This window comes from Rhyacophila brunnea, unplaced genomic scaffold (assembly GCF_057557595.1).
Source record: "Rhyacophila brunnea isolate RB1 unplaced genomic scaffold, BYU_Rbru_1.0 scaffold_13, whole genome shotgun sequence".
NCBI classification, from domain to species: domain Eukaryota; kingdom Metazoa; phylum Arthropoda; class Insecta; order Trichoptera; family Rhyacophilidae; genus Rhyacophila; species Rhyacophila brunnea.
In genome coordinates, this window is record NW_028232785.1 from 16,579,912 (window position 1) to 16,594,256 (window position 14,345).

The 14,345-nt window shown below is 34.3% G+C and overlaps 1 protein-coding gene across 1 annotated transcript; it reads left to right on the forward strand.

The window, feature by feature from the left end:
- Positions 1-1,532: 1,532 nt before the first annotated feature.
- On the forward strand, positions 1,533-8,260 carry LOC147076668 (uncharacterized). The gene is made up of 3 exons (XM_085940911.1): positions 1,533-1,700; positions 4,227-4,389; positions 8,181-8,260. The coding sequence occupies exons 1-3, from the start codon at positions 1,551-1,553 to the stop codon at positions 8,258-8,260; spliced, it is 393 nt and encodes a 130-aa protein (XP_085797037.1). The 5' UTR covers positions 1,533-1,550.
- The last annotated feature ends 6,085 nt before the right edge of the window (positions 8,261-14,345 follow it).

Below are 14,345 nucleotides of genomic sequence, written 5' to 3' on the forward strand. Positions count from 1 at the left end.
CCAACAATGTCAGTTGGTAAGAACCGACATTTTTATTCGGACACTGTCGGTAGATCCGTCATTTTTAACTTGAGTATCTCGGAATTTTTCAAACAAACAAAAAAAACTGTGATTGTGGTATAAATGTTTAAAGTGTTTAAATAACTTTTACGTAATAATCCGAAAATGACAAAAATTCAGATCCGACTTTTTTAATTGGGACCGACGATCTGCAGGTGATAACAAACAAACTCAAAGACTTCAAAGTCAAATTCGAATTATCGAAGGAGTTTTACCCACCAATAAAACTCTTATTATTCATGTTGACTTTGAAGTCCATGTAACTTTTACCTGGTTCCTTGAGCCATATCAATAGTGTTGTCAATTTTCATAAGAGATTTCATAAAATATCAGTAGATTCGGAATATTGCCTACCTACTGTAAATGGAAATACTGGTATGACCAGTAAATAAAATGACCAACGACAAGAAAAAGAGAGAAATTAGTATAATAACTCCTCACGCGAAAAAGGAAGAGTAAACCCTATCTCAACGACTTTAAAAGCAAGATGAATATTAAAAGTTTTATTGGTAGGTAAAACTGCTTTCTTTATTAGTAAATCACCAAGAAATAATAGTATATAAGATCGTTTCTATTACCTACTTCCCAAATAATAATAAATAATGTGGAATACGTGCGACGTACTGCGTTTTATTTTAATTAATATCCTTGAATTTGCCACCGAACGAAACCTTCCCAAATTGGGCTTTTATTTTCTAATAACATGTTATGGCTTCGGTGTTTTGTAGGGAGATGTGGTCATTTTCAACCTGGAAGGCCGCTAGCCTGTTCTCCAGCTCTTGTTGGAATTCGACAAGCGCTCGAAATGGAAAAGTTTACAAACCGGAGCGCTTGACAGTTTTCTGAAGAATAATACATAGATATCATAGTTAGAAGACATAGTTATCAAATTTTATGTGTATTTCATAAAAATAAGTGTGTTAGATTTTCTGTTATATGGCCTATCTAGCTCAGACGGTCAAATTATTATTTTACCGATTTTACGAAAAGGAACGGTGCTCCGGTGCGCTCCGGTCCATTTCGAGCCCTGAATTCGACTCTATTTCTCAAGCTTCTGCGGACTCTGGTCTTATGCAGCTGTTTGGTTCTCTCACGTTTGATGTTAAATCGTACTTTACACCTAATCATGATGTGTAGAGATTGTGTTTTTTCCGCAAACTCCACTAACATGTCGTCTCCTCGGCCATCCCTGATGCGATGTCCGAAGTGTACGAACGCTACATCATCCTGGTGTTGGGATCCGATTCGTGCATTGCAAATGATATTGTTATATTCTCACAAGAACCAAAGGATCTCCAAGGTAGAATGCAAGTGGAATGTATCAATGGGAATATTTTTTTTCTATGGTCAAAGCACGCCGCAGCTCTTGTTTAATCAATATCAATCAGTATATTCGTCTATGGGCAATTGCAACGGCATTTATTATTGTCTATGGTAAAAGCACGCCACAGCTCTTGTATAATAAACAATGCATTAACAAATAAACAAAAATGGACGTGAAACGAGAGCCAGATGAATTTGAATCTGATGCAGGAAGCGAAAAGTTGTCTGATGCGGCAATAATTCATTCAAACTGTCAGGACGCCGACACGCTAGCGATAAAGCAAGAGGACGCCGAAAATGACAATCGCACTTTTGAGGTTAGATTTTAAAATAATGTTGGTTTGACGAAACGACAGATTCACAAAACATTTCGTCTCATCGAGCCATATTATGTCGATGGTCATTAATATATACGTCAAGTGATTTAGTGGGACGATAGCCTCAATCTAGGGGCACCATTGTCGGTCGAGCTTGCTCGCAAAGCCTTTTTGTAAGGCATTTAATACCTATTTTACATATCTTACAACCAAATAATAGTTATTTCATTCAATCTTTCAAACACTGAAATATGTTCAATGGTTTCGCATAATTTCTAGTAATCACAATACGGAATTATAATAATTATTGCTTAGATCAGACCGACCAAGCCATCTGTGCGTCTAAAGATGACAATTGAATTAAAACTGACTCAGAATATTTGAAGAGTGCTAATGTACATGTTTATTGTTCATGTTTAAACCGTGATAATATGCCTGCTTAATTTAATGTCTTCGATTTTAGCATAGACACCCACAGTCCTTGTTGAGCCGTAGATGTTCCGGCAAGTGATTTTTACGTTACCTACATCATTCATTCATGATTATTCGGCTGTATCTCTCGCTTATCCACTTATATTATAGCCTTGTTCATCCCACGGAAGGGCAATTTTTGAACGAAGCAGTATCGAAGTCATTGTATGAGAATATTTATTTCCAATTAAATTTTGACATCCCGCAGGAGTCAGTAGTTAGGACGTCACTTCGTCTACCGGATAGTAATTTGTCAATGAGAACCTCAAATTACGGTACGTCGCGGGTTTTTGCGTTTAGAAAAGTTGCTCACTTCCGTAATGAAAAATCTTTATTTACATCTTTGAAACAGTAATTTCTATCAGATTAGCAACATCAAAGAAGGTTGACAGGTGGAATTAATTACCAACTTATGTATATGGCTTAGGTACTTTATTAAATTCCCAACACTTTAGGTACCTAACTGCTTTCATTGTTTCTGACTAATGAGATTTATTGCACTTACTGAATAAAGGTAGGTATACATTGTAACGTTTTTAAAACAATTCAAATTTACAACATTATTTTTTATACTTGCTCCTTTACCTAGTAATAATGTTTTACGTTATTTTATTGTATTATTTATGTGTTGTCAATATGTCTTTACCATTGGTGGAGTGCGCATAATGTCTGAAGATGGAGAATGGCAATTACCTATTATTATCTAAAATTCTTTGTCTATGGTAGGGTCAAAACTTAGTGATATCGTCTCTCTGCCTGTCTTTGAGGTTTTTTTTTTCAATATGGCTTTATAGATATCAAGCATATCGAGGTTTATTTAAAAAAAAATTTCAACCATTTCCGAAGCTAATAGGATCATATGGACCTCAACAAAGTCGAGGTTAGGTTTGTTTTTTTTTTTTTACGAAAAATGGATGTCAGCCACTTGCTCAACCTATTAGGTTCACACAAATTAAAAAACAATATATTGTGTACTTGCCAGAAGCAGGATTCGAACCTGAGACACGGCGTGATAGTCCCACGCTTAAGCCGCACAGCCACCGTGGGTGTGTCTCAAAATGTCTCAGTGAAAATAATTCGCCTAGCCGCATCAGCTATTGCTAATATCAATTAGGCAATTTCTTTGTAGTGGTGGTGATTCTGATATATATTTTATATATTCGTCATATTTATTAAGAACTCAGAACTGCGAGTTATAACCGCGAATGCGAAACGTCGCATTGAGCTGAACCTTGAACATAATTGTATATCCTTACTTGTGTGACTGCAGTCACTAGATCTTGAAGGCATGAATCATTGTATTACTCCAATACCTTTTGATTTAAGGTTAGCCATGTTTAGCCAATTTAAGGTTAGCCGTGTAGCCATGTGCCACTGTTTCTAGGTACAATAATTATTCTCAACGGGTTTTTTTAATTATGACGGTGAATTGTCATTTAAAATTCTCATGAAATGAATGAATCAAATGAACTACGAACTACCAAATGGAATATTTGAAAACGTCATTCGAATGTCAGAATGATAGATCGATTCTTATTATTTTCCTATCATACATTTAGTTAGTTATCTAGTCTTATTAGTTTAGTTTATAATATGGTGTTGGATAATGTAATGGATATAATTATAAGCGTTGATACAAGATAATTATTGTTACAAATATTTGTATGATTTTTATTACAAAAGGTAGGCAGTCAGTACATTTATTTTTTTCCCTGCCTATGCCTATGCGGCATAATATAATAGCGATATTAGGACTAGCGAAAGATGTGATTCGATCAATTCGATTTGAAAATATTGGCGGCCCTTAAATGGGCCTTTACGGGTTTTTTTCTTTCTTTTTTCTTCATTTTCATGGACTTACTTGGAGATGGTGTATTTGGTGACTGCCTTGAGTCTTGATTGGGTAGTATTCAACAGTGGCTACCCTGTCAATTTTTCAGAAAAGTTTATAGGTCTTTACAATGATTCTGAAAGGCTCTTTTACTAATGATAATAACGAATTTTCATTTAAAACTCTCATAATTTCTTAATAAGTACTTTTAATTTTTTTTTTAGTTTAGCGGTGGAAGCACCGTCCCTGCCAACATTGCGAGTGTTAAATCATCGAAGGAGATGACTGATGTACAAACTACTTACGCAGACCTGCAGATAGACGAGCAAGATATTAAAAAAGAACTCGGGGAATATATAAAAAGGTTTGCAGATGTCAACATATACTGTCACATTGCTAAACGTGATATTTGTCCGTCGAATGTGGCAAACCCGGAATTATTAGTGGCTGTCATAAAATTGGAGAAACAGTGGTTTTATAAAGAAAATTTTGTATGCAATATCTGTTTTGATTTTTTTGCATCGTTCGACCTAATGTTGCTTCACAAAGCGATTCATATAAACACTATGGCGAAAACGACGAATTTCACTCCAAGTCTGTTTAAATGTGATGACGATAATTTCTCCAGCATTCGCTCTGGTCATATAAAATCTCAAAAAATGACTCGCTCTGATGAAATCCCATTTAATTGTGAAGAATTTTATTACTCATCCAAACGCTCTGATAATATGAAAATACACAGAATGACTAATTCTGGTGAAAAGCCATTTAAGTGCGATACATGTAATTACTCGTGCAAAAAGTTTAATAGCATGAAAATCCACAAAATGACTCATTCTGGTGAAAAACCATTCACTTGTATTAATTGTAATTACTCATGCATAACGTCTGGTCAAATGAAAAGGCACAAAATGACTCATTCTAGTGAAAAGCCATTTAAGTGTGATACATGTAATTACTCGTGCAAACAATCTGGTAGCATGAAAATTCATAAAATGACTCATTCTGGTGAAAAACCATTTTATTGTAATATATGTAATTTTTCATGCATAACGTCTGGTCACATGAAAAAGCATAATTTGACTCATTCTGGCGAAAAGCCATTGCAATGTGATAAATGTGATTACTTTTGCATGCATTCTTATAGCTTGAAAAAGCACAAAATGTCTCATTCAGGTGAAAAGCTATTTAATTGTGAGAACTGCAATTACTCGTGCAAATATTTTAGTATCATGAATATACACAAAATGAGTCATTCCGGTTTAAAGCCATTTAAGTGTGGTGAATGTAGTTACGCATGCACAACGTCTAGTAGCATGAAAGTACACGAAATGACTCATTCTGGTTTAAAGCCATTTAAGTGTGGTGAATGTAATTACGCATGCACAAAGTCGAGTACTTTGAAAATACACAAAATGACTCATTCTGGTGAAAAACCATTCAATTGTAGTATATGTAATTACTCATCCATAACGTCTGGTCACATGAAAAGGCACAAAAAGACTCATTCTGATGAAAAACCATTCAAATGTGATCAATGTAATTACTTAAGCATGCATTATTTTAGCCTGAAAAAGCACAAGATGTCTCATTCAGGTGAAAAGCCATTTAAGTGTGAAAACTGCAATTACTCATGCAAACATTCTAGTATCATGAATATACACAAAATGACTCATTCCTGTATTAGGCCATTTAAGTGTGGTGAATGTAATTACGCAAGCACAACGTCTAGTAGCATGAAAATACACAAAATGACTCATTCTGGTGACAAACCATTTAAGTGTGGTGATTGTAATTACGCATGCATTACTTCTAGTAATATGAATATGCACAAAAAGACTCATTCTGGTGAAAAGCTGTTTAAGTGTAACAATTGCAATTATTCATGCAAACAGTCTCGTAGCATGAAAAGACACAAAATAATTCATTCTGGTGAGAAGCCATTTAAGTGTGGTGACTGAAATTACTCATGCAAACAGTTGGCTCAGATGAAAATACACAAAATAACTCATTCTGGTGAAACGCCATTCAAGTGCGATGAATGCAATTTCTCATGCACAACGTCTAGTAACATTATATTGCACAAAATGTTTCATTCTAGTGATAAACCATTCAAGAAAAGCTATTATACTTATGAATGCAATTACTCATACGTAACGTCTATACAATATAAATTGCACATCATGTTTAATTTTTTGAAAGACCATTTAAACATAATAAATTTAATTGTAATTACTAATGTGTACGGTGTGATCTGTAAAATTGAATCGAATAATAATTGGCTTATTCTGGTTATAAGTCAATTTAATCAGGCCAATATTATTACTCGAGTCAATAACATTAATATGGACGAAGCATCTGGAAAAAAAATGACACTCACTTTTTTTGTCAGATCTGCCGAATGGCATAATCTGTTCTGACGCCTTTAAAAAGAAAGTGAAATTGCTATACATTCCCGAAACTTTTTGTCGGGTCTGCCGAATGGTTCGGTTCGAACAGGTTCGCTCAAACGAACATTGATACTAGAAACACTGTTCTAACGCCGTTACAATAAAGGTGATATTGTTATAAATTCCCGATGCGTGATATCGCATAATGGATATTGCGTGACGTCTACCTATGCACGTGTGAATGTCACTATTGGCGAATTTACTTGCTAGCTACTGTACTGAGTGCGTCGTCCATTAATAATGTCATTGACTCGAGTATACATGATATTATGATATATTTTGATGAACAACACTATTTATATAATGTTGAATCCAATTAATTACTCATGCTTGCAGGTTGGTGACATGATTTTACATATATTAACGAGAAATTACCTAAAAAATCATCATATGTGCGCATTCCTAACTGATGTGATAAAAAAACCCATTTTGCTATACCCAATACACTTTAATGAGCGTTATAGCAAGGAATCTAAATTACGAAAACTGACTAACTGTCCTAGTGAAATGCAATTAATATTAAATAATATGTAACAAAACAATCTCTTTTCTAATTAACTATATCTTTTATTCACCGAATTCGTTGAATCAAAGAAATAGTTAATTAAAAATTATTAGCAAGTTCGAGTAAGTTACACATGACCCCCGCATCCTGAAGCGGGCCCCCAGGATAGAATCTTTGGCGTCTCCCCTTCCTATCGCTGAGGATAAAGGCAGTGTGACTCTCTATAGTAGCGTTTTCCAATTGGTGTACGCGGTAAAATTAATGTGTATAGTTAGTGTTTTTTTTTGTATATTTTATTATTCATTTGAATTATGGAGTTGTCGAGTACAGTAGTTGTCGATACACAATTCAAAATTATATCGTACAACCATATAATTTTAAATAAAAATATTATTGAAGGAAAATAGCGCCGCAGGCGACTTTTTTACTATTAAAGCAAATTATTTGTGATGTGTGTTTATCTCACTTATCTGGTCAATTCGCTTCGCCGGGCCCCCAGGCTAGAGCCCTGTCAGCCCCCGCTTGTGGGGGGGGGCATGAAGTTACATCATAAAATATTGGAGAAATCCATGATGTCGGTTAGTAATTGAAGTAGTAGGTACATACTTTGATTTATTAAACAAAAACCAATTGCCAATAGTAGCTTGGTAGGAAGAGCGCTGATGATCAGGTATTAAAAAGCCAATAGTTAAAATTTGTTCTAAATTAGTGTGTTGTCACCTCGTAGCATAGTGGATTATGCGCAGACAGGGTGAAAACCCAATAGGTTCAGATTCGATTCCTGCTGGGTGTCTTACTTTTTCAAAAAGATTTTTTCTATTGGTTATAATAATATATTTTCTCAGAAGAGTTTTTCAAATTTATGTATGTTCAATTTCTTTTCTACATTCAACACTAACCGACGCCTTGATTTAACGAAATCTATATTAATTGATCTGTTTTTTTTCACATTATTTTATTTTCTTATTTTACGAAAAACAAAAATAGTCTGTTATATTTATTATATGCCATAATACATAAACATGTTATTATTTCGTTATGTATGGCAGTTTTAAAAGAATGAAATGATTATTGTTTTAAATGTAGTGAACTCATTCTTGTATTGCATTGCCAGTAACATTCATCACCATAATATGAAGTAATTACCCATTGCATATTTGGCGGCTATAAGCGATAAAATATCGTAGCTATGTGACTGGCAAAAATATCGTAAACCGAATTAGACCAGTCTGTCCCTGTCGACTACGCAGAAGACAGACCCCCTCCCGTGCCCATCGCTGTGAAATCCATCATGGCCAATTGAAACGTGCAAAAAGCTAAAATACAAGGGGGGACTCAGCGTAGGTCAAAATAGAGCTTGTATGCTATTTTGAATGAATTATCCTGGACATTCCTTAAACGTTGTAGATAATCTATTTACATAATTTTGAAGCCTTATCATTTATATTTATTTTTAAAATTTCGATGACTGCTTAAAGTATTTTTATTACATAAAATAGTATTATTTTAAACCTCTCGCTCTAATGTTTTAGACGTCTATGTGAAGTGGTGTAATGATTTTTTACATTTATTAATTTTTAAACGCATTTATAAAACCATTAGTATAATTTATGTCGACATTATTATAGTGAAATATTTACGATAAAAAATTATATTGATAATCTCTGTGATCCCTAATTTGATAAGAATTAGGCATTTTATTATAAAAAAATGGGCAAGATTAACACATTTAATGATAATTCTAAAGATACTAATTATAAGCTACCTATGTCTTTGACAATTCAAGTGTGATAAACATCTTACGAATAATGATTGCTTTGTAATAATTATTGACCTAAGAATAAGGTAGTGTTTTTTTGAAATATGCCATTTCTTTTGGCATATCCCAGTGGTTAAGCTACAACATACGGCCGTAGCCATAAATTGACAAACTAAAACTGAAGTAGGGAGTAAGATCATGTTAACGCAAATGTTTGAACATGTACCTAACCGAAAAAAATCTTTCTTTTTAAACGGTTTGAAAATGCAATAAAAACTCCATTTTAACCTACGCTGAGTATGCCTCCCCTTAAGTTGACATAAATAAAGTTTAAAACATGTACAATATTGAAAAAACATCCTGACTCGAGTTAGTGGCAAAAACGCCACATGATGCTGTAGCTCGTAAAACAAATTCTCATTTTTAAATCGATTAATTCAGTGAAAGTGAATTAACAAGTCCCAGGTTCGAAAGCTGGTAAAAGCAAAATTCTATTAATTTTATATCCATGTGACCGGTGACTAAATATATATCTTGTGTTGATGAAATAAAACAATGTAGATATCTGCTTATTACTGTGTTATTTATTTGTTAGTCATTTTGTTCGTCATTAAATGGGTTTCGCTGTAGTTTAAAACCGTGTAGGTTTTAATCCAAGTGCATTGCTGAATGCATTTAAACTGACACTAAGCGGATATTTAGTATGCTTGTCGAGCTAATTAGCAAATTTATAACTACTTGGGTGGTACAGTTGTCAACGATAGCAGTCTTTCCAGTGAAGAATTGGCTTGGGCATGACAGGTTTCAGGCATTTAGCCAACTCAGCACTAACCAGGTGCGTGCGTCGTCTGCTCCTGTATGGCTTTGAAACATGACCAGCGTCCACTCAGTGTTAGAACATTCTCTGTTACTATTTGCATGTTCTATCGGATGCTTGTTTCTGTACTGCGATTTGCCACTCAACCTCGATTTCAATTTAACGTAGTTATGCAGAATGTGGCCAGTCCACAATAATGTCGAGTTGAGATAATGGCACTTAAGCAACAACATGATATAAAAAATGTAAAATTGTAAATACTTAGTATTGTATTTCAAGAATAATTTGTTTGCGGCTTGGCTATTTTCAGCAGAACGTAGAGAAAACCTTCTCGCATCTGATCTATATCATATCTTATTTTTTTATTTTTTGTGGAGTGGCTATTTTCTGCATAACTATGTCCTATTTTGACGTCGGTAAGTAGGTACCTTTTTTATGTCAATTATTGAACCGCCTATAAAATAAAAAAATACAGAAATTAAATGATTTTTTGAGGTTTAAATAAAATATTTAAATTTTTATTGAGTAAAGTTTGTATTTGAGTCATACGTGTTTCGAACTATGCACTATAACACTATGCATACCTACCTACTCAACAAATCGTTGCTGTAGGATTGGTTTGTCGAATAGACCAAATTAATGTTCAGGAGACGAAAAACAAATTTCATAATCCTATATTTAAATACATGGAGATATTTAAATTGTTATTTTTGCAGCATATGAATGATGTATTCATTACCATTACAAAGTTGTTTAAAGAAAAGGATGGTTCTAGTGACTAGTCCATTTAGATACAAAAAACTATTCTGCATTAAAAGGGCAATTTCAACAAAAACGGATATTCGACAAACCAATTAAAAGCGACGAAATGGCAAATGCACAACCTACCGACAAAAATTAATAATACACTACATTGTAGGTAGGTACCTAGCTACATAGTAGCTATATTTTTTTTTAGTTTTAAATCAGTCAATTAATGGTGTCTCCACCTCTCTTAAATGGTCAGAGAATAGAAAGTTGGAATTTGGATATCTTAATAATAGGTACCTATAAACCTAACACCAAAATTTCGATTAGAAACTTCGCCTGGACTATAAGTGCGTGTTATTGGCAAATCGATTCAAATAAAGTTCGTCCGGGAGTTTTTAAGAATGAATGCAGTGTCTTCCGGTTTAATTCTGTGGCTATTTGGCAGAAGCAGATATGATCGTTTCACCTACTTTTCAGGGGAGCAATTTGAATGTTGTGTGTCTTGTGATAAATCCTATGTATTAAATTATGAAAGAAAGTTAATGTAATATTATGAAGACATGAACTGAGTTTTAATTACTTATAAGCATTTGTATTTAAATAGTACAGTTTTTCTTAAAAATCACTTTAAAGAACATATCAGGTTTTGGCAAATTCAATTTTAAAAATAATGTACCATATCTCACACATATCTAGGTTAGTGTCGCACACTGAATTTTCTGCCCCTGTGGGGGGCGCTCCCATAAGGAGTAGTGCCTCTCAGCCGCTCGGTCTGACCCTGGTAGTCAATGTGCAACCGGTGGAATAATCACGACCCTCGACAAAGCCGAACAAAATTAAAATATGTAGAAGTCCCACAGTTGGCATTGTCGAGTGTTAGCACCCCGCAAGGTGAGCTGTGGAGGAGATACTCGTAAGTCGGTCGCAGACTATGTACATATAGGTAATAATGTAATAGGGTTAAAATTTTGATCAAATATAATATGCTTAGGTAAAGGATAATTAAATTAAATTAGATATAAAATATGATTTGGATGTAAGATAATATGTAATGTAAATTGTAATATAATAGGTAAATTTAATGTAATATGCAATGGGTTAGAGAAATAATAAAGTAGGACGTATGGACGGGCGTTAGTAATATGTAGTAGTTAAAATAATTAAGATAATTAAGGAATTAATGTAATTAAAGTAATATTAATATTAATCATATTATGTACATCGATATCGCTATATGTTTGGTTGATAGTCTGACATCCGTCAACCTTATATAAATGTGTAGCATATGGCAGTATAGGTGATCGGTGTGAATTTGTGAGAAATACAACCACCCCTAACGGATAAAAAGGCAAGATTATTAAATCCAAAGTCAGTCTGTTTTGTCACTTGTGGGTTCCGGGAGTCGCTTCTGCGACGGCTTGTTGCCCCGGGACCCTCACGATCTCGTCTGCATAACTAATTAGAAATAATTAAGTTAATGTTAAATAATTAGTTAATAATAATCAAGTTAATTTTAAAATAATTAAATAATAATATTCGAATTAATTTTTAATTAATCAGTAATAAATGTTGTATTTTTGTGACTTCGGATATTAGTTGACTCTTGTTTATTGAGACTTCGAACTGTGAACTTCGAATATTAATTGATTTGACTTTCCTTTTTTTTTTACTAATTGTGGTGTATGGATAATAACAATAAATCGAGTTTCTTTTAATTATTATAAACTTTGGGACTTTCGATACCAATGTGAATGATACATTTGGACTATAATCCTTGATGAAGGAATGCCATAAGGCCAAACATATTCTAATAACAATAAAATACGAGTTCTGAAGATTTCATCTGGTGTTTAATTGACTTTGTGCCCCGTGACTTCTTGGTTACTCCACGTCCATGAGGTTCCTGCCTGTTCTTCCACATTAATGAACCTCCACTTCCAAGTGCCTGAGCTAGTCAGGAAGTCGGAGGCCTTCATTAGGCATATTATTATTTTAAAGTTACAGGTAGGTAGCTTAAAAATAACATCCAGATTTTAATCGTCTTCGCTGGTTTCAGCATCACCATAATTGGGTACAGAAGGTTGCGTTTCAAGTAAATTATAGAAAGTATGATACACGGGATCTATCAAATACATCATGCTCAGTAAGTCCTTCTTTTTTTGAGGATTTATTGGGGCAGGTGCCATATGAGTCCTCGGTATTATAGGAATATGTGGACGCCCTCTGGAATTCCTTAATAACTGCATTGTTCTGAAGGGCTCCTCATCATTCAGAGAGTATTTGAATTTTATATCACCGACTTGTTTTTCATACCGTAGCCACTTTATACTGTGCCAATTGATCGGTTGCCCTTCAACACATTTTAACTTCTTAATGAAAGTGGTTTTCAGTAAGTCTGAATAAGAGAGAAAAGTTTCTGCTGACATTTCCACCACATTAAACGGATGTTTGCCTCGTACAGTTCGTACAAATTGGTACCAGTCTTGTGGGTGTTAATGTTAAGTTCAATAGATTTTTTAGCTTTTTCTATGCGGGCATGATCCGTGTCGCATTCCATTCTGGTGTGTCCCACTTCCAAGAATTTGTGGTCTATAGAATGCACGTGTTCAGATTCACTGACAAAAGAAGACAATGCTGAAGAAAAGTTTATGTTTTTGTTTTGCCCTCGACAGGAGTCTGAATAGGCTACTATATTAGTTACGGTTTCTTGAAGATTCTGCAAATGCTGTACGAAGCACAATGCTATTTGATCAGATCCCTGACCAGCAATCCCTTCATGCCACATGTAACAGCTTGCGGTATCTGTTTTACAATCTCTAATTGTAAAATTATAAGTCCACAGTTGCCTTTTATAGTACACTATGTTGGTATTCAGGGAAGGCGTTGGCAGGCATTGTTGCAAATCACAAACTAGCATTCGAGTGGACTGACTAGTTTTAGATAACAATTTGTCGTGTTCTTTCTTCTTATATGATTCATCAGCCTTAGCCAAGTGTTCGTTTTTTTTCATTAAGTTCAGCTTTCCTTTCTAAATCATTTGCACAGTTAATCTGAATGTTATATGTATCACATACTTTACAAGTGTCTATACTAGGACTTTAAAATTTGTAGCCTAGTTCACGAAAAATTGAAGCATATTTAGAATATGTAAAAGGTATTTTCTGTTGAGAAGTCCGTTCATTTTTATACATATCATACATCTTTGCAATATTAAGTTGCGGAGATAAATAAAGCTTGCTTGTATGTCTTAGTAGTAGTGACTTTGGTATTTCGGAAACCTTTAATATGATTAGTTACTTCAATTTCTTCAATGTTATTTTTATTGTGTGGTTCGTGACGCCCTCTTTGGTCACCGTCTATGATTCCTGTTTCCGAGCTGCGTTTTTTCACAATTGCGACATCAATTTTATTTCGGGATACGCCAAAAACATTCTGAAACATCTTCTTGCAAACTTTTACTAAATTTACTTTATAAATAGCTGTAATCATGCGTTCTTTTACTTGACCACCTTTGCCTTTTCCTTTCCTCTCTATTAATTTGTCATTAATGGTAATGTTATCTGCGAGGAATTGGTCAGCCGTGTCTTTACTATTCATTCCCAGAATTTTTGCGAACATATCCTTCTGATTGTTTTCACTAAGCATGCTAAAACATTTATAACGGTAACAGGACTATAATGGAATAAACAGCTTTTCAGGTTTAGCCCACCACCACGAGTTTTATACTCTTTGCCGCAGTCTTTCAAGTTCTTCGTGTACGTTCTTTTATTCTTGATTTTTTCTTGAGATGAATTCGTGCTTCGAGATGTAGATGTACACGGATTATGAGAGCTGTTAGCAGAATTTCTTCTAATCTGTTGAGCAAGGGGTTCGTCATCCGACGAGGCAAAGTTTTGTTGAGATTCGGTAATTTGAATATCATGATCTGCTTGCGACACAGACATTGGAATCGCGGGTTCTGTGGCTTGCTCATCTAGTACTGCATTTTCACTGCGCCATGTTGAGGATAGAATATCAGAGTTGTCAATTTCAATTATTATAAGACATTATAATAAAAAAACT